At 42.9% G+C, this 27,666-nt stretch overlaps 1 protein-coding gene across 1 annotated transcript in view; it reads right to left on the minus strand.

Moving 5' to 3' along the window:
• Positions 1–27,666, minus strand: part of MBD2 (methyl-CpG binding domain protein 2) — a 217,423-nt gene that overhangs the window by 23,193 nt on the left and 166,564 nt on the right. The window contains exon 9 of the mRNA XM_053699661.1: positions 9,972–10,110. Coding sequence (XP_053555636.1) covers positions 9,987–10,110 — 124 coding nt within the window. The 3' untranslated portion in view covers positions 9,972–9,986. The remainder of the gene's footprint in view (positions 1–9,971; positions 10,111–27,666) is intronic.

Consider the following 27,666-nt stretch of genomic DNA (forward strand, 5'->3'; position numbering starts at 1 on the left):
TCAGACCCTCTACAGAGGAAATAAGAGCCAAAGTCCTCTCATATGAATAAATGTATAAACTGCCCAAGATTTAATCCCAACGATGAAGAGAATATAAATATAATTGTCCCCAGACTCCATATGTTAAATAAAGGGATTAACCCCCAAAGTGCTGAGCCTTCTCACCTAGAAGGGAAAAGCACTTACCTCTGGAGTTCAGCTGCAGGGCAGGTACAGCATCCAAGGTCTGACAGATCCAGACAGCATCTGACAGGGACCTGGAGAGAAAAAGAAAAGCAGAGTAACCGAGCCTGGATTTCCATATAAGGGCTAGCATAAATTGTTGGAGGAAAAGCAAAGACTACCCTGCCGACCTCCAACAGCTAACAGCCACCACAACTCTTACTCAAGAGGATTACGTGGACACAGCTTTACCTCAATCCTTGCTTGCAGGGAAACTACCCATTAAACTAAAAAACAGAATTTATGTTTACCTGATAAATTACTTTCTCCAACGGTGTGTCCGGTCCACGGCGTCATCCTTACTTGTGGGATATTCTCTTCCCCAACAGGAAATGGCAAAGAGCCCAGCAAAGCTGGTCACATGATCCCTCCTAGGCTCCGCCTTCCCCAGTCATTCGACCGACGTAAAGGAGGAATATTTGCATAGGAGAAATCATATGATACCGTGGTGACTGTAGTTAAAGAAAATAAATTATCAGACCTGATTAAAAAAACCAGGGCGGGCCGTGGACCGGACACACCGTTGGAGAAAGTAATTTATCAGGTAAACATAAATTCTGTTTTCTCCAACATAGGTGTGTCCGGTCCACGGCGTCATCCTTACTTGTGGGAACCAATACCAAAGCTTTAGGACACGGATGAAGGGAGGGAGCAAATCAGGTCACCTAGATGGAAGGCACCACGGCTTGCAAAACCTTTCTCCCAAAAATAGCCCCAGAAGAAGCAAAAGTATCAAATTTGTAAAATTTAGTAAAAGTGTGCAGTGAAGACCAAGTCGCTGCCTTACATATCTGATCAACAGAAGCCTCGTTCTTGAAGGCCCATGTGGAAGCCACGGCCCTAGTGGAATGAGCTGTGATTCTTTCAGGAGGCTGCCGTCCGGCAGTCTCGTAAGCCAATCTGATGATGCTTTTAAGCCAAAAAGAGAGAGAGGTAGAAGTTGCTTTTTGACCTCTCCTTTTACCAGAATAAACAACAAACAAGGAAGATGTTTGTCTAAAATCCTTTGTAGCATCTAAATAGAATTTTAAAGCACGAACTACATCCAAATTGTGCAACAAACGTTCCTTTTTTGAAACTGGATTCGGACACAAAGAAGGCACGACTATCTCCTGGTTAATGTTTTTGTTAGAAACAACTTTCGGAAGAAAACCAGGTTTAGTACGCAAAACCACCTTATCTGCATGGAACACCAGATAAGGAGGAGAACACTGCAGAGCAGATAACTCTGAAACTCTTCTAGCAGAAGAAATTGCAACCAAAAACAAAACTTTCCAAGATAATAACTTAATATCAACGGAATGTAAGGGTTCAAACGGAACCCCCTGAAGAACTGAAAGAACTAAATTGAGACTCCAAGGAGGAGTCAAAGGTTTGTAAACAGGCTTGATTCTAACCAGAGCCTGAACAAAAGCTTGAACATCTGGCACAGCCGCCAGCTTTTTGTGAAGTAAAACAGATAAGGCAGAAATCTGTCCCTTCAAAGAACTTGCAGATAATCCTTTCTCCAAACCCTCTTGTAGAAAGGATAGAATCTTAGGAATTTTTATCTTGTTCCATGGGAATCCTTTAGATTCACACCAACAGATATATTTTTTCCATATTTTATGGTAAATTTTTCTAGTTACAGGCTTTCTGGCCTGAACAAGAGTATCAATGACAGAATCTGAGAACCCTCGCTTTGATAAAATCAAGCGTTCAATCTCCAAGCAGTCAGTTGGAGTGAGACCAGATTCGGATGTTCGAACGGACCTTGAACAAGAAGGTCCCGTCTCAAAGGTAGCTTCCATGGTGGAGCCGATGACATATTCACCAGGTCTGCATACCAAGTCCTGCGTGGCCACGCAGGAGCTATCAAGATCACCGATGCCCTCTCCTGATAGATCCTGGCTACCAGCCTGGGGATGAGAGGAAACGGTGGGAATACATACGCTAGTTTGAAGGTCCAAGGTGCTACTAGTGCATCTACTAGAGTCGCCCTGGGATCCCTGGATCTGGACCCGTAGCAAGGAACCTTGAAGTTCTGACGAGAGGCCATCAGATCCATGTCTGGACTGCCCCACAACTGAGTAATTTGGGCAAAGATTTCCGGATGGAGTTCCCACTCCCCCGGATGAAATGACTGACGACTCAGAAAATCCGCTTCCCAATTTTCCACTCCTGGAATGTGGATTGCAGACAAGTGGCAGGAGTGAGACTCCGCCCAATGAATGATTTTGGTCACTTCTTCCATCGCCAGGGAACTCCTTGTTCCCCCCTGATGGTTGATGTACGCAACAGTCGTCATGTTGTCCGATTGAAACCGTATGAATTTGGCCTTTGCTAGCTGAGGCCAAGCCTTGAGAGCATTGAATATCGCTCTTAGTTCCAGAATATTTATCGGGAGAAGAGATTCTTCCCGAGACCAAAGACCCTGAGCTTTCAGGAGTCCCCAGACCGCGCCCCAGCCCACCAGACTGGCGTCGGTCGTGACAATGACCCACTCTGGTCTGCGGAAGCTCATCCCCTGTGACAGGTTGTCCAGGGACAGCCACCAACGGAGTGAATCTCTGGTCCTCTGATCTACTTGTATCGTCGGAGACAAGTCTGTATAATCCCCATTCCACTGACTGAGCATGCACAGTTGTAATGGTCTCAGATGAATTCGCGCAAAAGGAACTATGTCCATTGCCGCGACCATCAAACCTATTACTTCCATGCACTGCGCTATGGAAGGAAGAGGAACAGAATGAAGTACTTGACAAGAGTTTAGAAGTTTTGATTTTCTGGCCTCTGTCAGAAAAATCCTCATTTCTAAGGAGTCTATTATTGTTCCCAAGAAGGGAACTCTTGTTGACGGAGATAGAGAACTTTTTTCTACGTTCACTTTCCACCCGTGAGATCTGAGAAAGGCCAGGACGATGTCCGTGTGAGCCTTTGCTTGTGGAAGGGACGACGCTTGAATCCCATTCTTTGTTTACAATATCCGCCACCCGCTTGGGTATAGGAAAAGCTTCGGGGGGCCCCGGGACCTCTAGGAACTTGTCCATCTTACATAATTTCTCTGGAATGACCAAATTCTCACAATCATCCAGAGTAGATAACACCTCCTTAAGCAGAGCGCGGAGATGTTCCAATTTAAATTTGAATGTAATCACATCAGGTTCAGCTTGTTGAGAAATTTTCCCTGAATCTGAAATTTCTCCCTCAGACAAAACCTCCCTGGCCCCCTCAGACTGGTGTAGGGGCACTTCAGAACCAATATCATCAGCGTCCTCATGCTCTTCCGTATTTTCTAAAACAGAGCAGTCGCGCTTTCGCTGATAAGTGGGCATTTTGGCTAAAATGTTTTTGATAGAGTTAGCCATTACAGCCGTTAATTGTTGCATAGTAAGGAGTATTGGCGCACTAGATGTACTAGGGGCCTCCTGTGTGGGCAAGACTGGCGTAGACAAAGGAGGGGATGATGCAGTACCATGCTTACTCCCCTCACTTGAGGAATCATCTTGGGCATCATTTTCTCTAAATTTTGTGTCACATAAATCACATCTATTTAAATGAGAAGGAACCTTGGCTTCCCCACATACAGAACACAGTCTATCTGGTAGTTCAGACATGTTAAACAGGCATAAACTTGATAACAAAGTACAAAAAACGTTTTAAAATAAAACCGTTACTGTCACTTTAAATTTTAAACTGAACACACTTTATTACTGCAAATGTGAAAAAGTATGAAGGAATTGTTCAAAATTCACCAAAATTTCACCACAGTGTCTTAAAGCCTTAAAAGTATTGCATACCAAATTTGAAAGCTTTAACTCTTAAAATAACGGAACCGGAGCCGTTTTTATATTTAACCCCTATACAGTCCCTGGTATCTGCTTTGCTGAGACCCAACCAAGCCCAAAGGGGAATACGATACCAAATGACGCCTTCAGAAAGCCTTTTCTATGTATCAGAGCTCCTCACACATGCATCTGCATGTCATGCTTCCCAAAAACAAGTGCGCAATAGAGGCGCGAAAATGAGGCTCTGCCTATGATTAGGGAAAGCCCCTAGAGAATAAGGTGTCCAATACAGTGCCTGCCGGTTATTTTACATAATTCCCAAGAATAAAATAATTCCTCAAAGCTATGAAGTATTAAAAATGCTTATATATCAATCGTTTTAGCCCAGAAAATGTCTACCAGTCTTAAAAGCCCTTGTGAAGCCCTTTATTCTTATGTAATAAAAATGGCTTACCGGATCCCATAGGGAAAATGACAGCTTCCAGCATTACATCGTCTTGTTAGAAATGTGTCATACCTCAAGCAGCAAAAGTCTGCTCACTGTTTCCCCCAACTGAAGTTAATTCCTCTCAACAGTCCTGTGTGGAAACAGCCATCGATTTTAGTAACGGTTGCTAAAATCATTTTCCTCTTACAAACAGAAATCTTCATCACTTTTCTGTTTCAGAGTAAATAGTACATACCAGCACTATTTTAAAATAACAAACTCTTGATTGAAGAATAAAAACTACAGTTAAACACCAAAAAAACTCTAAGCCATCTCCGTGGAGATGTTGCCTGTACAACGGCAAAGAGAATGACTGGGGAAGGCGGAGCCTAGGAGGGATCATGTGACCAGCTTTGCTGGGCTCTTTGCCATTTCCTGTTGGGGAAGAGAATATCCCACAAGTAAGGATGACGCCGTGGACCGGACACACCTATGTTGGAGAAATATACTGCCAAAGCAGGATTCGTAAACCCAGTTAGCCATGCAAGCTATACAGGGACAAACCACTTAGTATTGAGTGCGAACCAACGTCGGACAGCCCACCAAGATGAAATAAACTAGGACCAGTCTGACATCTAGGAAAGAAGGGCCTCCTATAACTTGTAAACACAAGAAAACAACCTCTTAACAAGAAGTAAGCAAACGTAGTACCCAAACAGAACCAGCCTGTTGTCAAGGATACAACATGTCTGATATAAACCCCAAAAGAACAGAGTAAACTAGTACCCAACCAGGACCAGCCTGATGGCCAGGGTACAACCGAACTGTTCAAGAGTCAACTGAAAGTTGCAAACCCTAGCAGGGCTAGACTAAACAAAGAGACAAACGACAGATAAATAAGATCTGGGGCTTAAACATTGTCTTAAAATATGTACAGGTGGCCCTCGGTTTACGCCGGTTCAATTTGCGCCATTTCAGAATAACAACCTTTTTTTTCAGTCATGTGCAGTAATTAAAATAGCCAGTAGGTGGAGCTGTCCGCTTGTTTTGCAGCAAAGTTATGCAACTTAACAGGTCTGAAATTGATCTGTGTACACAGAACAGACATTAGCTATCGAGCAGCCACTTCCCTATTATCTTCCTGTCCAGCTGCTTGAGGTGAAGGTGCCTAACTGCCTATTAATCACTGCAGATTCAAATGCATAGAATAGGTGCAGACCCAATATTATCTAACATGCTAACAATGGAGAGAACTGATTGCAGAAAAATGCAAGTAAAAAAACGTTTTTGTTCATTAAACTTAGTTGAATGATGATGCAGTCTGTTGTGTGATTATTTTATTAGGTGCTGTTAGCAAATGTTTTTTGTTCATTAAACTTAGTTTGATGATGATACAATCTATATTATTATGTTATTGTGTTTATTATTATGTTTATAATGCTGTTTAGCATTTAAAGTCTTCATTTCAAAACTTTAAAAATAATGTATTAGGTGTTACTTATGTCAGTTTTGAGAGGGGCCTGGAACCTAACTCCCTCACTTCCCATTGACTTACATTATAAACTGGGTTTCAATTTACAACGGTTTTGATTTACAACCATTCCTCCTGGAACCTAACCCCAGCGTAAACTGAGGGCTACCTGTATATATTTTTAAATGTATTTATTTTTTAACTTCCACCGGAAGTAAAATCTATCGCAACCATAAAATCGCTAGCATCATAATCCCAGAGAAGAGTTTTCCTAAAAGGAAAAATCTACAACAGTCACGAGCTCTAAAATAAAAGAAATAAAAACACATCCTAATCGGATCAAAAGAAAGTAGGCAGCATCCGCAGGTGAACGCCAAAAAGGAACAGAAACACTAACAGGACCAGCCTGTCAGATACCCTATTCTTCAAGAGCTCAGAACTAGGATTAGACAGACAAAACAAAAAAGACGACCAGTAGTAGGATCTCGTCCCTCCACTCGTCTAGCGCTGTCCGGCATCTGATTCAGAAGACTAAGGATCCGTTGACAAATCAGAACATGTATACTCCAATGCCGCCAACACATGCCGCAGCAGTACACACAGACGCGCCAGTCTGAATCTAAAGGCAAAATCTATCGCCGGCAGGCATCTGAAGGCCCCGACCCTGAAGGTTGTACCCCTGAAGCCTCAGAGGTAACCGCTTCCCCAGAGGAAAGATACGATATAATCGAACTCGCACCTGACGTGCCCAGGTTAAGAGGACACGGATGAACTCTTCGCTTGAAATCAAGAAGATGTAAGTGTGCCAATGCTAAATATATGGCCATGCGAAACCGTGCAATAACCTCTGGTGGAAATAAACCTCCTTCCGGAGAAGGGCTACCGGTATGCGGGACAACTGCCTGTGTAGGAACAGAATATACTAGGGAACGCACCTCCTGGGACACAGAATCCTCAGAGGCGGACAGCTCAGTGGTCTCTAACCTCTCCCCAGAGGGAGGAGAGAGCACTCTATACGGCATACGGAACATAATTGATTGGGCTGGATTACCCTGGCCTCCCCACAATCTACGCAAGTAACGGAATTCGAATCAGAGAAATCCTTCTCCGAAAAATCAAAATCCTCCATAGCTTGACTGATTAAATTATGGACAAAAACAACTGGCACCTTACACCCCCAATGGCTGGGGCACTCACCACTTCCTATGACCCAGACAAGTAGAGAAACAGACCCTCTCCACCGACACTCTGTCACGAATACAGAAATGGAGATTGAAAACGTGACCACGCCCGGTCACGGGGTGCGACGTAGGCCAAAGAAAAAGCGCGCCAGTCCACAGGAACTGAGAAGCTCGGAAAAAAGTGTACGTTCCGTAATAGCCATGAGCCCCAACATCTCTACACATAAGCAGATAAAATCACATAACAAACATGATTAAAGTCGACCACTGTTCAATATCCCCCCTCAGGAGATATTAACCCTTGATTCCATAAATATAAGTCCCACTGAGACCGTGTCTTCATTTAATTTTCATTGTGATGTAATGTAAATGATAGATCTTACTGGAATCTATGCCATGAAACAGTAACACGGTCCTTCAAGTTTGACAGATAGTAACGTCGCTTCTGACATGGACTTAAGTGAAGAGAGCAGGCAGCGAAACTCGTCAACGCCGATTGCTTATGGAGCTGTTAATATGAGTCGGGCTGGTTTTGCAGAAAGACTCTCCCTGCATCTCCGGACTCTAACTTTCATCCATGCTCTTCTGACACTTCCCTGCCAACCTCCTGTGATGAGAAGCAAAGAATGACTGGGGGATGAGGGAACTGGGGGAGATATTTAAGTCTTTTGGCTGGGGTGCCTTTGCCTCCTCCTGGTGGCCAGGTTCTGTATTCCTAAAAGTAATGAATGCAGCTGTGGACTCTCCCCGTTTTAAGAAGAAAATTAGGATTTATGCTGTGCATATATAATACAATTTATTCCTGTGTCATTTACATACAAATTTAAAGTTTTTGATAAAATACGATTTTTGGCAGACAAATTTGTTACGATTTATGACCTTATAGTTTCCTGCATATTTTTGAGTGAATGGTTCAATTATTCGTTTGGAAGATTTTTAAATTACGATTTTCATTGTGCACTTTTGCACTCCTTCCCTATACGAAAATGCTGTATACACCCCTTAGAGAGGCACCCTGTTTTCAGGGTAAAAAGTTGCTATATAGAATTCCACCAGGAAAATAGAAGTACTGGTGAGCATTCTTACCCAATCTCGCCAGCCCAGAGAGCTTTATAGAGTCGGGTCCTAAGTATTGGGTTTTGGTATAAAGAATTGAATGTGTACAGAAAGGGATAAAATAAGGAAATCGGATTTCCCTGCAAGCTCAGCCCATTTTAACGGATAGTGGTTTCTAAGAACAAACCAAGCTATTTCATATACAGTCATTGAAAACACATTACGGGGAAAACAATTTTACAGTACACTGTACTTGTATAACATACAAAACATTTTTAATATAAATATAAGCTGGTAAAATGTACTTGTCCACGTTTGTGCTTTCAGATCACATAAGAACAGCTATAATTTGTATAAAAGGTTTCTGAAGCAAAGAATGAATATTTGTTTGAGCTACAGTTTACTGCAATAATTATCTTTTATAGAAATAAAAGCTTCGCTTGCTTTGCAGGTATGTACATTAAGTAAAAGCTATGTAAACTCTTGATAAAAGTTTAACCCCTTATTTTTATTGGCTTGAGTAAATGCTTTTACCAACAAGAGATGATACAATGGGGCCGATTTATCATCGGTCTGGTCGACATGATCCACTCAGCGACAGACATTGCTGAATGCCGACAGAGTATTTAACATTGCACAAGCAGTTCTGGTGAACTCCTTGTGCAATGACGGCTGCTAGCAGGGGGTGTCAATCAACTCAATCGTACACGACCGGGCGAATTGATGTCCGCAGCCTTAGAGGAGGCGTAAGAGTTACGGAGCAGCGGTCTTAAAACCGCTGCTTCTTAACTGCCGTTTCCAGCGAGCCTGAAGGCTTGCACGGAAACAGCTGCATTGGGGTAGATTGACAGCTTGTTAAATCGGCCCCAATGTCTGGTATAACAAACATTTGGTAACAAAGCAGGTAAATACATCTCTACTCTTAAAAGAATATCTGATTTTAGGAAAGTAAAAGAATCCATTTCTATTTTCTTTCATTGCTGTCCATAATTCATTCTGCATCAAAATAAAGATAATGGCAATACAAAACATTGTCTCATGGTAGAGAAGATATTATGTGAAATACTGAAATATCAGTAAACAAAGTAAAATATGACATTTTAGAATTGTTTATTATTGATATTTGTATTATTACTGTTGTTGTACCCGCTGTATTCTGCCAAAAATTCCTTGGCTTTTAAAGGGACATAAAACCCAAACTGTATCTTTAATGATTCAGATAGAGCATACAATTTTACACAAATTTCCAATTTACTTCTGTTCCAAAATCTGCTTCATTCTCTTGGCATCCTTTGTTGAAGGAGCCACACTGCACTGCTGGGAACTAGCTGGACATATCTGGTGAGCCAATGACAAGAGGCAAATATGTGCAGCCACCAAGCTAGCTCGCAGTGCATTCCTGGTCCTGAGCCTACCTAGGTATGCTTTTCAACAAAACAATGCCAAAGGAACTAAGCAAGTAAGTAGAAGTAAGTTTGGAAAGTTTTTTTTTTATATTTGTTATTTGTATATTGTAGCAAGGACAACTGGAGGCCCAGGGATCATAAGCAGCAAAAACCGCAGGGTGGATCTAAACCTCATCCCATTGTCTCAAGTAGGAATCAATGTCCCATTTACCCCTCTATGAAACACAGATCTTCTGTTAAACCCATGAACTCCCTCTGCACTTCCCTTTATTAACTTTCTCATGAGACGCCAATGTAAATTTTAAAGCTACCATGGAGGCGTCTTGAGAATTTGAGAGCCACAGCTCTGTATCCCAAGAGATTCCTGAATTTCAGTCATAAAAGCCTTATATTATACCAGGAATTAACCTAAAGTGATCATATCCTCGTCACTGTTTTTACCGTATTAAGTGCTTGTTAATTGTCCGTATGCAAAGACTCATCAGCGAAGTCTGAGATCTCATCAGCATGTGACATAAGATCAGCCATTATCGCTTCTTCAAGTTTCCTTCGAGCCTGCTGTACTCGCTCTTCTTGTTTTCTGCATACAAAAAAACAAAAGAAAAGGGTCAAAAGACCTCAACAGTACCTCTTATAGCAACTAGGTGCAAGAACAGTAGTAGCTCTTAACATACTAGTAAGCAATCTGATAGGCATGCAAATCTGACCAGTTTCCTTTTATAAATGCCATAACTGCTTCTGCACTTGGGTGTGTTACTATATTTAAAAATTGTCACCTAAATACCCAAGTCATGATACCCAAATGGTGAAACACTTAAAAGTGATGAAGCATAGCTGTAAAATGCTGACTGGAAAATATCACCTGAACATCTCTATGTAAAAAATAATATATTTTACATCACAATGTCCTAAGTATTCAAACCCCATTGCAAAGGAGTTTAAGCAACAAATCAGTATGTCTGTCCCGGGACAGGCAAGGGAGTGAGCCTCGTGCACACTCATATTATTCAAATATTCAGTTTCAGGAAGCTTACTATGAAATCTCATGAGAGTTAAGTGAAACCTCATGAGATCACAGTAAAAAAGAGTTCATGACCTCAGCACTGCTGATTGGCTGCAGTTCATTTTTTATTTTTTTTATTTTCTGTACAGCAGCTGAAGTATAACTTTTTACACAGAACTTACTCTGCTGAGCAGAGGAAATTGTGAGGTAAAATATCTTCCTTTTTTACATAGAGAAGCTCAGGTGATATTTTCCTGTCAGCTTTTTACAGTTATACTGCATCAGTTTCAAGTGATTTAGCATATGAGTATTATGCCCCTTTAATACAGCTATTGACATTTAAGCATTTACACTTATACAATATCATACACAAAAACTGAGATGTTAATGGAACCAATAGAAATAAACCAATAGAAAAAAATCCTGGTCAAGAAAAGTATAGCACAAATGCCAATGTCGCGTTAACATTGGTTAAAAACACATTTGTGCTATTTTTCTTTTCTAAACAAAGGCAACACTGGATTTTCCTGTTCCAAGCTAAATTTAGAAAATTTATTTGCAAAACAAAAAAAAAATGAAGCTATACTAACCATATCTTGTATCAGTTGTCCAACACCCAAGGAAAAGTTATACCCATTTAGGGCTAGATAACAAGTGGATCGCTATTTAACTTGCACCGTAAAGGGGCAAATTTGCCCCTTTACGGGTGCACTTTAAATAACCAGCCATTACAAGTGGCTGGTTAATGCTCATGCGACCTCTGGTTAATTAAAAAAATGTGCCCCAATAGCCCCTCAAAAAAGTGGACAGTAGTTCATTATAAAATAAAATGATGAGCATCTTTGTTTTATTTATTTTTTTAAACTGCACAAAGCAGTTATAAGGGGTTAAAGTGAGGGAATGTGGGGTGTATGAAAAAAACAAAAAACGGCACTGAAAGTGCTTTTTACATTGCGGTCTATGGGTGACTGATTTAACTGTATGCTTATATACAGTACATATATATTTATGTGTTAATATCTGTATATACACATGTAAACATAAATATATATGTATATATTCATATACATATATATTTTTAATTTTGCTCCCCAACGCTGTGCGAATTGCCCCCTGCTAGGTACTTTGCCGTGTAGCACGGCATGAGAACGAGGCTCCCATTGGAGCCTATGGAAGCACGCTCTTGTGAGTGCAATGTTTCCCTGCAATGGGAACACAAGGTTGCGTTTGCTTTGCACCTAATTTATAATACCAGCGCACGCAATTTTGCGCTCCACTCAAAATCTAGGCCTTAAAAGAGGAAAGACAAATCCAAATATTCATAGGGATATAAGACGCCTTTCTTTTTCCCAGATACTGTTCTTATACAGCTGTGTGATAAGGCCTTAGGCAAGATATGCAATTTCTAATTATCTTAGCACACCCTAATAACACTCAACAATTAAAAGCTGCCAAAGCATAAAATTATGGGTTGAGGGGAGAAGAAAAAAAAAATACCTAATAATACAACTCCTATAATTTTACTCTTTATTTGCCCTCTGCAGATTCAGGTTTAAGATGATCCTCAGAACAAGCATCTGCTTTAGCAGCCAAAAAATGTAAACTCTCACTATAGATTTCACAAGTCTATCCGCTTCCTATCTTTAGGGGTAAAAACAAATATCCTGAACACATGTAACTTAGATATTACCAATATTAATTCCGGAGGTGCCTTATATATACTAACAGACAAGGACCATCAGGCTAGCACCTGCAGTGCATATAAAACATCTATAACCAATACCTTCTACTTTTGGTTCCAACTGACTCTGGTAATGGTTGATGACAAAACGGGTATTTGAACTGAGACATTTCAAGAATGTCATTTTACGACGCTCAAGCATGTGATATGCAGCAATGAAAACCATAGAATTACTTATTTGTGACTGCAGAGAAGATAGTTCGAACACAACAACAAAGGACGTAGACAATAATGTTCAAAGAAAGTGTATTTACCAAAGTCTGACCTTCTTCAAGCATGTAGCTCAGTACAAATACTTAAAGGGACAGGAAACCCCAACATTTTAATTTCATGATTTGGATAGAACATACAATTTTTTACTTCCATTATCAGATTTGCTTCGTTCTCTTGTTATCCTTTGCTGAAGAAACAGCATTGCATTACTGGCAGCAAGATGAACACATCTAGTCAGCCAATCACAAAAGACAAATGTGTGTAGGCGCCAATTAGCAGCAGCTCCCAGTAGTGTAGGATAACATAAATTATGCTTACCTGATAATTTCATTTCCATCGAGGGGAGGAGAGTCCATGGCTTCATTCATTACTATTGGGAATTAAGAACATGGCCACCAGGAGGAGGCAAATACACCCCAGCCAAAAGCTTAAATACCTCCCCCACTTCCCTCATCCCCCAGTTATTCAGCCGAGGGAACCAGGAACAGTAGGAGAAATATCAGGGTAAAAAAGGTGTCAGAAGATGAATAAATTTAGGGCCGCCCAACGGAGATAAGGGCGGGAGCCGTGGACTCTCCTCCCCTCAATGGAAATGAAATTATCAGGTAAGCATAATTTAGGTTTTCCATCTAAAGGGGAGGAGAGTCCACAGCTTTATTTATTACTATTGGGAACATATACCCAAGCTCTAGAGGACACTGAATGAAACAAGAGGGTAAAAGGCGGACCATAATCTGGGGGCACCACAGCCTGCAAAACCGCTCTCCCAAAAACAGCTTCCACAGAAGCAAAAACGTAAAATTTGTAAAACTTTGTAAAAGTGTGTAAGGAGGACCAGGTAGCCGCCTTACAAATTTGCTCCATAGAGGCCTCATTCTTGAAGGCCCAAGACGAAGCCACAGCTCTAGTTGAATGAGCCGTGATCCTCTGAGGAGGCTTATGTCCCGCTGTCTCATAAGCCAAGCGAATCAAGCTCCTCAACTAAAAAGACAAAGAAGTAGCAGAGGCCCTTCATCCCCCGCGCTTCCCAGAATACACCACAAAAAGAGATGTAGACTCTCTGAAATCCTTTGTAGCCTGAAGATAGAACTTCAAGGCACGAACCACATCCAGGTTATGAAGTGACCTCTTCCTTTGAAGAAGAAGGGTTAGGACACAAAGAAGGAACAACTCGGTTAGACACCACCTTGGGGAGAAACCCCAACCCAGTGCGAAGTACAGCCTTATCCGCATGATACATCAGATAAGGAGGATCACATTGCAAGGCAGCTAGTTCAGATACTCTGCGTGCTGATGCAATAGCCAACAGGAAGAGAACCTTCCAGGACAGAATCTTAATGTCTGCGGAATGCATAGGTTCAAACGGAACCCTCTGCAAAACCTTAAGGACTAAGTTTAAAGATAGGCCTGATTCTAGACAGAGCCTGAACAAAAGATTGAATAACAGGGAGCTCAGCGAGTCTCCTATGCAACAGAACTGATAATGCCGAAATGTGTCCCTTTAAGGAACTAGCAGCAAGACCCTTCTCCAACCCATCTTGGAGAAAGGCCAGAATCCTGGATACCTTCACCTTATGCCAAGGATATCCATGCTTCTCACACCAGGTCCTCCACACCTTATGGTAGATGCGATGAGTGACTGGCTTCCTTGCCTGAATTAGAGTATCAATCACACTTTCTAAAAAGCCTCTCTTGGCTAAGACTAGGTGTTCAATCTCCACACATTCAGCCTCAGAGAATCTATATTTCAATGTTGAAAGGGGGCCTGAGACAGCAGATCCCTGTGACAGGGTAACCTCCACGGCGGAGAGGATGACATCCCCACCAGATCCGTTTATCACGTCCTCTGCGGCGACGAAGGAGCAATCAGAATGGCTGGGGCCCGCTCCTATTTGATGCATGCTACTACGCGAGGTAGAAGTGGTAATGGTGGAAAAATGTAAGCAAGGCTGAATCCCCAAGGAACCACTAAGGCATCTATCAGCTCTGCCTGAGGATCCCTGAACGTCGACCCGTATCAAGGTAGCTTGCAACTGAGTCTGGACGCCATGAGATCTATCTCTGGCGCTCCGCATCTGAGACAAATCTCCGCAAACACCTCGGGGTGAAGAGACCATACCCCCGGAAGGATTGTCTGCTGAGAAAGTCCGCTTCCCAGTTGTCCACACCCGGAATGTGAATCGCTGAGAGCCAGCAGTTGTGGGACTCCGCCCACTCCAGAATCCGAGACACATCTCTCACCGCGAGGAAGCTCCTCGTACCCCCCTGATGGTTGATGTAAGCCACTGATGTAATGTTGTCGGTCTGGAATCTGACCGACTCCAGAGAAGGCCATGCATTCAGAGCATTGTAAATTGCTCGTAGTTCTAGGATGTTGATCGGAAGGAGAGACTCCTCCATGGACCACTTTCCTTGTGCCATCCTGGCACCCCAAACAGCTCCCTATCCTGTCAGACTGGCGTCCGTGGTCACAATCTCCCAGGACGGTCGCAAGAAGGATGTCGCCATGGACAGTTGCTCCAGATGAATCCACCAAGAGAGCGAGTTCCGAGTCTGAGCATCCATGGACATCAGCCACCGACGGGCTTGTCGAGGACTGAAGGGCAAGACAGGTGGACGCAAGCTTCCTGCACCGCTGATCTGTGAGAAATATCTTCATGGACATAGAGTCTATTATCGTGCCCAGGAACTCCACCCTGTTGCTGGGAACCAGGGAACTCTTTCGTGCGTTGATATTCAAACCGTGAGATTGTAGTTGAAGAAGAGCACTCAAATGATCCTCTGGGAGGCCAAGCGACGGAGCCTGAACTAGTATGTCGTCCAGGTATGGTGCCACCGCAATGCTCCTGGATCTGGCCACTGCAAGCAGTGCCCCCAGAACCTTCATGAAGACTCTCTGGGTTGTTGCCAGACCAAAAGGAAGGGCCACAAACTGGAAGTGTTGGTCCAAAAACACAAATCTTAGGAACCGGAAGTGGTCCCTGTGAATTGGCACATGAAGGTAAGCGTCCTTCAAATCTACAGTTGTCATGAACTGTCCCTCTTGAACTAGGGGCAGAATAGATCGGATTGTTTCCATTTTGAACGATGGAACACTCAGAACTTTGTTTAAACACTTTAGGTCCAGAATCGGGCGGAACGTGCCCTTCTTTGGAACCACAAAAAGGTTGGAATAGTACCCTAGACCCCTTCTGCTAGGGGTACTGGTACGATAACCCTTGAGAGAGGCGAGATCTCTCACGCACTCTAGAAAGGCCCCTCTCTCAGGTTTGACAGGAGGAATCTGCCCTCGGGCGGATGGGATCTGAACCCCATCCTGTAACCCTAGGAGAGCACTTCTAGAACCCAAGGGTCCTGAACGTCCTGCAACCATGCGTCTGAGAATAGAGATAATCTGCCCCCTACGTGATCGGAGACCAGTCGGGTGCCGCCCCTTCATGGCGATTTCATCTTGGCAGCCTTCTCACTCTGCTTAGACTTAGTTCCCAGATTGACCCGGCTTCCAAGATCCCTTTGACTGGTTCGCTTTTGCGACAGGTTGCTGGCGCTGGGCCTTGTCTGCACAAAAAGTAGATCCTTTAGGCTTAGCCTCCTTATCCTGCAGTAGGAAAACTCCCTTGCCTCCCGTAACCGTGGATATAATCTAATCCAATCCTGGACCAAACAGGATCTTTCCTTAAAAAGGCAAGGACAACAGCCTAGCCTTAGAGGTCATGTCCGCAGACCAAGATTTTAGCCACAGAGCCCTGGGCGCTAAAACAGAAAAACCTGACACCTTAGCATTCAGGCGAATAATTTGCATATTGGCATCACAGATTAAAGAATTGGCGATCTTCAGCGCCTTAATCTTCTCCTGTATCTCGTCGATGGATGTCTCCCCCTAGACCATTTCACACAGGGATTCACACCAATATGTTGCAGCTCCAGCGACTGCCGCAACAGCCCCTGCTGGCTGAAAAACAAACCCTGTGTGCTGAAACACCTTTCTCAACATGTTTTCCAGCTTTTTATCCATGGACAAACTATCCTCGAGGGTAATAGTCGTCCGCTTCGCAAATGTAGAGATAGTCCCATCCACCTTAGGGATGGTCCCCCACAGCTCAAGCTGAGAGTCCGGAACGGGGAACAGTTTTTTAAAGGAAGAAGAAGGGGAAAAGGAAGAACCTAAATCGCTCCCATTCGTTCTTAATAATATTAGCCATCTTAACGGGAACTGGGAAAGACTGAGGTACTACCCTGTCCTTGTATACCTTGTCAAGCTTAGGAATTGCAGGTTCCTCCAGTATCTTAGGTTCCGGAACCTCCAGAGTAGCAAGCACCTGCCGTAGCAGAAAGTGCAAATTCTCCATCCTAAACCTATAAACAGGCTCCTCCAACACCGGAGGTTCAGATGACGCGAAGAGCCTTCCAACGCGTCAGAGTCCTCCATCGCTTGCACGCTTGGTTAGACTAACTTTATTTATTAAAAAAGCACCTTTATACAACCAATGGCCGGGGCACTCACCACCTTCTAGGACCCAGACTACAGAAACTGCTACATCTCCTGCGCCACAGATCAACGGGAAGGATAGATAGCCACACCCAGTCACATGGAATGCCTGGCAGGACCGCCCCTGCACTAGGGAAAAACGTGCCAAAAAATGGCTGCGCAAAGTTTCCGCAAGTACCCTGAAAGTTCCACACATTGCCAGAGCCTCATCTCACACATAATGCAGCGATGACACAATAAACAATATCATCTATAAACCACCCATTTTAAATAATCCCCCTTCCAGGAGTATTAACCCTTGATTCTGCAAAGATAAAAAGGCGCCACCCTGTGACCCTGTCTTCTATGTTATCATTAGTAATAAAAAATGAAACGATCTTACCAGATGGAACAGGAACACAGCCCTTCAAGTGCGACAGGTTAGTAGCCTCGCTCCTGACATGGACTTGAGTGAAGAGAGCAGGCAGAGAAACCGATTGCCTTTTGGAGCTGTTAATATGAGTCGGGATGGTTTCGCAGAAAGACTCGCCCTGCATCTCCGGACTCTAACTTTCGCCCAGGCTCTCACTGAGAGGCTGACAGGACTACCTAAAACTCTAGTCCCACTGTGAAGAGTACTACCCTCCATAAGAGACTACTCCAAAAATCCGGCACTTCTCAGCCATCCTCCTGTGACGAAAGGTAAAGAATGACTGGGGGATGAGGGAAGTGGGGGAGGTATTTAAGCCTTTGGCTGGGGTGTCTTTGCCTCCTCCTGGTGGCCAGGATCTTAATTCCCAAAAGAAATTAATGAAGCCGTGGACTCTCCTCCCCTTCAGATGGAAATGTGCTCTTCAAATAACCGATAATAATAATAATAATAATAATAAATCTTTTTCAACAAGGGATACCAAGTGAACAAAGCACATTTAAACATAGAAGTGATTTTAAAAGTGTCTTAAAATTACATAGTTTAATTTGACTTTCCTATCCCTTAAATTAAGTACATAGACCAGTAACACTGCTGAGGGTCATAATGTTAAAAGTATGAAATTTTGCTCACAAGAAGTATGGCTTTTACAGTTTAAGCAGAAGTGGTTTAAAAGGGACACTCAAGTAAAAATGTAACTTTCATGATTCAGATGGAGCAAGGAATTTCAAAGAACTTTCCAATTTAATTTAATTTCAAAATGTGCAGTCTTTTTATATTTACACTTTCCTACTGAGCATGTGCAAGAATTCACAGAATATACGTATATGCATTTGTGATTGGACGATTGCTGTCAAATGATGCAGCGGGAGTGGAAATGGATATAACTGAAACTTGTCAGCGAAAAAAACAAAATGTATCCTTACCTGATAAATTTATTTCTGGATATGGTGAGTCCACGGCTTGAGTAATTATAGTGGATAGTTTTGCAGAAAGACTACTAAAAACTCCAGTCCCATTCCAAAGAGTACTACCCTCCATAAGAGACTACTCTGAAACTTCCGACACTTCTCTGCCATCCTCCTGTGACAAAGAATGACTGGGGGATGAGGGGAGGTATTTAAGTATTTGGCTGGGGTGTCTTTGCCTCTTTCTGGTGGCCAGGTTTTGTATTCCCACAAGTAATGAATGAAGCAGTGCACTCTCCTTGTATTAAGATGGAAAACATGTTTAGACACTTCAAGTCTAGAGTGGGACGGAAAGTTCCCTCTTTTTGGGAATCACAAATAGGTTGGAGTAGAACCCAAGACCCTGTACCTGCACTGGAACTATCACTCCCAGGGAGGAAAAATGTTGTATACATTTCAAAAACGCCTCTCTCTTTATCTGGTCTGCAGATAATCTTGAGATGGAATCTGTCTCTGGGAGGAAAAGTCTTGAATTCCAATTTGTAACCCTGGGATACTATGTCCACAGTCCAGGGATCTGGGACATCTCGTATCCAGGCTTGAGAGCACTGAGAAAGTCTGCCCCCCCCCCCCACCTGATCCGAATACGGATTGGGGGCAAACCCTTCATGCTGATTTGAAATCAGCTGCGGGTTCCTTTGACTGTTTCCCTTTGTTCCAAGACTGATTGGGTTTCCAAGAAGACTTGAATTGTTCCTGCTTGGAAGAAGGGAAAGGCTTTCCTCTGAAGTTACGAAACAAATGAAAATTACTCTGACGTCCTTTAGGCCTATTCTTCTTATCTTGAGGTAGAAAAGACCCTCTTCCACCCGTAATATCAGAGATCATTTCTGCCAAACCAGGTCCAAACAAGGTTTTGCCCTTGTAAGGAATCACTAGAAGCTTGACTTTAGAGGAAACGTCCGCAGACCAGGATGTCAACCATAACGCCCTGCGGGCTAAGACAGCGAGACTAGAATTTTTAGCTCCTAGTCTAACAACCTATAAAATGGCATTTGCAATAAAGGAATTGGCCAATTTAAGAGCTTTAATCCTATCTTGAATTTCATCCAAGGAAGTCTCTACTTGAAGAGAATCAGACAAGGCGTCGAACCAATAAGATGCCGCACTAGTCACAGTGGCAATTCACACCGCAGGTTGCCATTGGAGACCTTGATGAAAAACATAATTTATGCTTACCTGATAAATTCCTTTCTTCTGTTGTGTGATCAGTCCACGGGTCATCATTACTTCTGGGATATTATCTGCTCCCCTACAGGAAGTGCAAGAGGATTCACCCAGCAGAGTTGCTATATAGCTCCTCCCCTCTACGTCACCTCCAGTCACTCGACCAAAGACCAACGAGAAAGGAGAAGCCAAGGGTGAAGTGGTGACTGAATTATAATTTAAAAAATATTTACCTGCCTTAAAAAAACAGGGCGGGCCGTGGACTGATCACACAACAGAAGAAAGGAATTTATCAGGTAAGCATAAATTATGTTTTCTTCTGTTATGTGTGATCAGTCCACGGGTCATCATTACTTCTGGGATACCAATACCAAAGCAAAAGTACACGGATGACGGGAGGGATAGGCAGGCTCATTATACAGAAGGAACCACTGCCTGAAGAACCTTTCTCCCAAAAATAGCCTCCGAAGAAGCAAAAGTGTCAAATTTGTAAAATTTGGAAAAAGTATGAAGCGAAGACCAAGTTGCAGCCTTGCAAATCTGTTCAACAGAGGCCTCATTCTTAAAGGCCCAAGTGGAAGCCACAGCTCTAGTGGAATGAGCTGTAATTCTTTCAGGAGGCTGCTGTCCAGCAGTCTCATAGGCTAAACGTATTATGCTACGAAGCCAAAAAGAGAGAGAGGTAGCAGAAGCTTTTTGACCTCTCCTCTGTCCAGAATAAACGACAAACAGAGAAGAAGTTTGGCGAAAATCTTTAGTTGCCTGCAAGTAGAACTTGAGGGCACGAACTACATCCAGATTGTGTAGAAGACGTTCCTTCTTTGAAGAAGGATTTGGACACAAGGATGGAACAACAATCTCTTGATTGATATTCCTGTTAGAGACAACCTTAGGTAAGAACCCAGGTTTAGTACGCAGAACTACCTTGTCTGAGTGAAAGATCAGATAAGGAGAATCACAATGTAGGGCTGATAACTCAGAGACTCTTCGAGCCGAGGAAATAGCCATTAAAAATAGAACTTTCCAAGATAACAATTTTATATCAATGGAATGAAGGGGTTCAAACGGAACACCCTGTAAAACGTTAAGAACTAAGTTTAAACTCCATGGCGGAGCAACAGTTTTAAACACAGGCTTGATCCTAGCTAAAGCCTGACAAAAGGCCTGGATGTCTGAATTTTCTGACAGACGCCTGTGTAACAAGATGGACAGAGCTGAGATCTGTCCCTTTAATGAGCTAGCCGATAAACCCTTTTCTAAACCTTCTTGTAGAAAAGACAATATCCTAGGAATCCTAACCTTACTCCAGGAGTAATCTTTGGATTCACACCAGTATAGGTATTTACGCCATATTTTATGGTAAATCTTTCTGGTAACAGGCTTCCTAGCCTGTATCAGGGTATCAATAACCGACTCAGAAAAACCACGTTTTGATAAAATCAAGCGTTCAATTTCCAAGCAGTCAGCTTCAGAGAAGTTAGACTTTGATGTTTGAATAGACCCTGAATCAGAAGGTCCTGTCTTAGAGGTAGAGACCAAGGCGGACAGGATGACATGTCCACTAGATCTGCATACCAAGTCCTGCGCGGCCATGCAGGCGCTATTAGAATCACTGATGCTCTCTCCTGTTTGATCTTGGCAATCAATCGAGGAAGCAGCGGGAAGGGTGGAAACACATAAGCCATCCTGAAGTTCCAAGGTGCTGTCAAAGCATCTATCAGAACCGCTCCCGGATCCCTGGATCTGGATCCGTAGCGAGGAAGTTTGGCGTTCTGGCGAGACGCCATGAGATCTATCTCTGGTTTGCCCCAACGTCGAAGTATTTGGGCAAAGACCTCCGGATGAAGTTCCCACTCCCCCGGATGAAGAGTCTGGCGACTCAGGAAATCCGCCTCCCAGTTCTCCACTCCCGGGATGTGGATTGCTGACAGGTGGCAAGAGTGAGACTCTGCCCAGCGAATTATCTTTGATACTTCTATCATTGCTAGGGAGCTTCTTGTCCCTCCCTGATGGTTGATGTAAGCTACAGTCGTGATGTTGTCCGACTGAAACCTGATGAACCCCCGAGTCTTTAACTGGGGCCAAGCTAGAAGGGCATTGAGAACTGCTCTCAATTCCAGAATGTTTATTGGCAGGAGACTTTCCTCCTGACTCCATTGTCCCTGAGCCTTCAGAGAATTCCAGACAGCGCCCCAACCTAGAAGGCTGGCGTCTGTTGTTACAATTGTCCAGTCCGGCCTGCTGAACGGCATCCCCCTGGACAGATGTGGCCGAGAAAGCCACCATAGAAGAGAGTTTCTGGTCTCTTGATCCAGATTCAGAGTGGGGGACAAATCTGAGTAATCCCCATTCCACTGACTCAGCATGCACAATTGCAGCGGTCTGAGATGTAGACGTGCAAAGGGTACTATGTCCATTGCTGCTACCATTAAGCCGATCACCTCCATGCATTGAGCTACTGACGGGAGTTGAATGGAATGAAGGACACGGCATGCATTTAGAAGCTTTGTTAATCTGTCCTCTGTCAGATAAATCTTCATTTCTACAGAATCTATAAGAGTCCCCAAGAATGGAACTCTTGTGAGAGGCAAGAGAGAACTCTTCTTTTCGTTCACTTTCCATCCATGCGACCTTAGAAATGCCAGAACTAACTCTGTATGAGACTTGGCAGTTTGAAAGCTTGAAGCTTGTATCAGAATGTCGTCTAGGTACGGAGCTACCGAAATTCCTCGCGGTCTCAGAACCGCTAGAAGGGCACCCAGAACCTTTGTGAAGATTCTTGGAGCCGTAGCCAATCCGAATGGAAGGGCTACAAACTGGTAATGCCTGTCTAAGAAGGCAAACCTTAGATACCGGTAATGATCTTTGTGAATCGGTATGTGAAGGTAAGCATCCTTTAAATCCACTGTGGTCATGTACTGACCCTTTTGGATCATGGGTAAGATTGTCCGAATAGTTTCCATTTTGAACGATGGAACTCTTAGGAATTTGTTTAGGATCTTTAAATCCAAGATTGGCCTGAAAGTTCCCTCTTTTTTGGGAACCACAAACAGGTTTGAGTAAAACCCTTGTCCCTGTTCCGACCGCGGAACCGGATGGATCACTCCCATTAATAATAGATCTTGTACACAGCGTAGAAACGCGTCTTTCTTTATTTGGTTTGTTGACAACCTTGACAGATGAAATCTCCCTCTTGGAGGAGATAATTTGAAGTCTAGAAGGTATCCCTGAGATATGATCTCTAGCGCCCAGGGATCCTGGACATCTCTTGCCCAAGCCTGGGCGAAGAGAGAGAGTCTGCCCCCCACTAGATCCGGTCCCGGATCGGGGGCCCTCGGTTCATGCTGTCTTTGAGGCAGCAGCAGGTTTACTGGCCTGCTTGCCCTTGTTCCAGGACTGGTTAGGCTTCCAGCCTTGTCTGTAACGAGCAACAGTTCCTCCCTGTTTTGGAGCAGTGGAGGGTGGCGCTGCTCCTGCTTTGAAATTCCGAAAGGGACGAAAATTAGACTGTCTAGCCTTAGCTTTGGCTTTGTCTTGAGGTAGAGCGTGGCCCTTACCTCCTGTAATGTCAGCAATAATTTCTTTCAAACCGGGCCCAAATAAAGTTTGCCCCTTGAAAGGTATATTAAGTAATTTGGACTTAGAAGTTACATCAGCCGACCAGGATTTTAGCCACAGCGCCCTGCGTGCCTGAATGGCGAATCCTGAATTCTTAGCCGTAAGTTTGGTTAAATGTACTACGGCCTCCGAAATGAATGAATTAGCTAGTTTAAGGACTCTAAGCCTGTCCGTAATGTCGTCCAGCGTAGCTGAACTGAGGTTCTCTTCTAGAGACTCAATCCAAAATGCTGCCGCAGCCGAGATCGGCGCGATGCATGCAAGGGGTTGCAATATAAAACCTTGTTGAACAAACATTTTCTTAAGGTAACCCTCTAATTTTTTATCCATAGGATCTGAAAAAGCACAGCTATCCTCCACCGGGATAGTGGTACGCTTAGCTAAAGTAGAAACTGCTCCCTCCACCTTAGGGACCGTTTGCCATAAGTCCCGTGTGGTGGCGTCTATAGGAAACATCTTTCTAAATATTGGAGGGGGTGAGAACGGCACACCGGGTCTGTCCCACTCCTTAGTAACAATTTCAGTTAATCTCTTAGGTATAGGAAAAACGTCAGTACTCGCCGGTACCGCAAAGTATTTATCCAACCTACACATTTTCTCTGGTATTGCAACAGCGTTACAATCGTTGAGAGCTGCTAAGACCTCCCCTAGTAATACACGGAGGTTTTCCAATTTAAACTTAAAATTTGAAATATCTGAATCCAATCTGTTTGGATCAGAACCGTCACCTACAGAATGAAGCTCTCCGTCCTCATGCTCTGCAAGCTGTGACGCAGTATCAGACATGGCCCTAGAATTATCAGCGCACTCTGTTCTCACCCCAGAGTGATCACGCTTGCCTCTTAGTTCTGGTAATTTAGCCAAAACTTCAGTCATAACAGTAGCCATATCTTGTAATGTTATCTGTAATGGCTGCCCAGATGTACTAGGCGCCATAATATCACGCACCTCCCGGGCGGGAGATGCAGGTACTGACACGTGAGGCGAGTTAGTCGGCATAACTCTCCCCTCGCTGTTTGGTGAAATTTGTTCAATTTGTACAGATTGGCTTTTATTTAAGGTAGCATCAATACAGCTAGTACATAAATTTCTATTGGGCTCCACCTTGGCATTGGAACAAATGACACAGGTATCTTCCTCTGAATCAGACATGTTTAACACACTAGCAAGAAACATGCAACTCGGTTACAATTTTATTTAATAAAAACGTACTGTGCCTCAAAAGCACTAAACGATTAAATGACAGTTGAAATAATGAACTGAAAAACAGTTATAGCATCACTCTTAACAAACAACACAACTTTTTAGCAAAGGTTTGTTCCCATTAGTAAAATAACACTAATTAAATTTTAAACATAAAAATTACAGAGCAACGTTTTAAATCACAGTCACTATTAAATCTCACAGCTCTGCTGAGAGAATCTACTTCCCTTCAAAGAAGTTTGAAGACCCCAGAGTTCTGTCAAAGATGAACCGGATCATGCAGAAAATATAAGTGTAACTGACTGAAAATTTTTTGATGCGTAGCAAAGAGCGCCAAAAAACGGCCCCTCCCCCTCACACACAGCAGTGAGAGAGAAACGAAACTGTCATAATCAAAACAAGCAGACTGCCAAGTGGAAAAAATAATGCCCAAATATTTATTCACTCAGTACCTCAGAAATGCAAACGATTCTACATTCCAGCAAAAACGTTTAACATGAATTAAATACCTATTAAAAGGTTTAATGTACTTTTACAGAGTAATTCCGGTGAAATACCATCCCCAGAATACTGAAGTGTAGAGTATACATACATGTCATTATATCGGTATAGCAGGATTTTCTCATCAATTCCATTCAGAAAATAAAAACCGCTACATACCTCAATGCAGATTCAACTGCCCGCTGTCCCCTGATCTGAAGCTTTTACCTCCCTCAGATGGCCGAGAAACAGCAATATGATCTTAACTACTCCGGTTAAAATCATAATAAAAAACTCTGGTAGATTCTTCTTCAAACTCTGCCAGAGAAGTAATAACACGCTCCGGTGCTATTGTAAAATAACAAACTTTTGATTGAAGTTATAAAAACTAAGTATAATCACCATAGTCCTCTCACACCTCCTATCTAGTCTTTGGGTGCAAGAGAATGACTGGAGGTGACGTAGAGGGGAGGAGCTATATAGCAACTCTGCTGGGTGAATCCTCTTGCACTTCCTGTAGGGGAGCAGATAATATCCCAGAAGTAATGATGACCCGTGGACTGATCACACATAACAGAAGAAATAAATCTTTTTCAAATAAGCCTCCAGCATCTTGTCCATTGAATCCTTAAAAGAGCAGTTATCCTCAAGAGGAATAGTGGTTCTTTAGCCAGAGTGGAAATGGCCCCTTAAACTTTGGGTACAGTATACCAAGTGTCTTTAATGGAGTCCTCGACAGGAAACATTTTCTTAAAAATGGGAGACGGGGAAAAAGATACCCCTGGTTTCTCCCATTCCTGTGAGATAATCTCCCTAGCACGGTCCAGCACAGGAAAAACCTCTGAAGTGGAAAGTTCATCAAAGAAACAATTACGTTTACTAGATTTCTTAGGAGTGACAACGACAAGGTTAGCCGAGTCATCTAAAGTAGCTAAAACCTCCTTTAACAATACACAAAAGTGTTCAAGCTTAACCCCTTAACGACCAAGGACGTACGCCACACGTCCTCTAAAAAAATACACTTAATGACCGAGGACGTGTGGCGTACGTCCTTGGTCTGGAAAGCAGCTGGAAGCGATCCTGCTCGCTTCCAGCTGCTTTCCGGTTATTGCAGTGATGCCTCAACATCGAGGCATCCTGCAATAACCCCCCTTGGCCATCCGATGCCAGTACTTAACATGGCGGGGACAATTGTGGGGTGGGGGAGGGAAGGAAGCTGTTTGGGAGGGATCAGGGGGTGTAATGTGTCAGGTGGGAGGCTGATCTCTACACTAAAGCTAAAATTAACCCTGCAAGCTCCCTACATGCTACCTAATTAACCCCTTCACTGCTAGCCATAATACACGTGTGATGCGTAGCGGCATTTAGCGGCCTTCTAATTACCAAAAAGCAACGCCAAAGCCATATATGTCTGCTATTTCTCAACAAAGGGGATCCCAGAGAAGCATTTACAACCATTTGTGCCATAATTGCACAAGCTGTTTGTAAATGATTTCAGTGAGAAACCTAAAATTGTGAAAAATTTTACTTTTTTTTTTATTTAATCGCATTTGGCGTTGAAATGGTGGCATGAAATATACCAAAATGGACCTAGATCAATACTTAGGGTTGTCTACTACACTACAATAAAGCTAAAATTAACCCTACAAGCTCCCTACATGCTCCCTAATTAACCCCTTCATTGCTGGGCATAATACACGTGTGGTGCGCAGTGGCATTTAGCGGCCTTCTAATTACCAAAAAGCAACACCAAATCCATATATGTCTGCTATTTATGAAAAAAGGGGATTGCAGAGAAGCATTTACAACCATTTGTGCCATAATTGCACGAGCTGTTTGTAAATAAATTCAGTGAGAAACCTAAAGTTTGTAACAAAATGTGTGAAAAAGTGAACAATTTTTTTTATTTGATCGCATTTGGCGGTGAAATGGTGGCATGAAATATACCAAAATGGGCCTAGATCAATACTTTGGGATGTCTTCTAAAAAAAAATATATACATGTCAAGGGATATTCAGGGATTCCTGGAAGATATCAGTGTTCCAATGTAACTAGCGCTAAGTTTGAAAAAAAGTGGTTTGGAAATAGCAAAGTGCTTCTTGTATTTATTGCCCTATAACTTGCAAAAAAAAGCAAAGAACATGTAAACATTGGGTATTTCTAAACTCAGGACAAAATTTGGAAACTATTTAGCATGAGTGTTTTTTGGTGGTTGCAGATGTGTAACAGATTTTGGGGGTCAAAGTTAGAAAAAGTGTGTTTTTTTCCATTTTTTCCTCATATTTTATATTTTTTTTATAGTAAATTATAAGATATGATGAAAATAATGGTATCTTTAGAAAGTCCATTTAATGGCGAGAAAAACGGTATATAATATGTGTGGGTACAGTAAATGAGTAAGAGGAAAATTAGAGCTAAACACAAACACTGCAGAAATGTAAAAATAGCCTTGGTCCCAAACAGTCAGAAAATGGAAAAGTGCTGTGGTCATTAAGGGGTTAAATCTGAATAATACCACCTCAGTCTCAGAAGAAGGAATTATACTGTCCGAATCTGAGATTTCACCCTCAGAAAGTCCCAATGTATCTTCCTCATCAGACTTATAAGAAAGGGCATCTTGGTAAGCAGAACTGAGGACAGGAAACTTACTTTCTGAATTTCTAGATTTCCTCTTACGTTTTCCCTGTAATCTGGGAATGGCAGCTAATGCCGCAGATGCCTATGAAGATACCTAGGCAGCAATTTCGGCTTTTAAATAAACTCCACTAGGAGTTATAGAGGAACCACAGGGCACTGCATGTGACACCATTGAGACTTGGGACGTAGCAGGAGAAATCGGAGGTAT

Source organism: Bombina bombina, chromosome 2 (genome assembly GCF_027579735.1).
Source record: "Bombina bombina isolate aBomBom1 chromosome 2, aBomBom1.pri, whole genome shotgun sequence".
NCBI classification, from domain to species: Eukaryota; Metazoa; Chordata; class Amphibia; order Anura; family Bombinatoridae; genus Bombina; species Bombina bombina.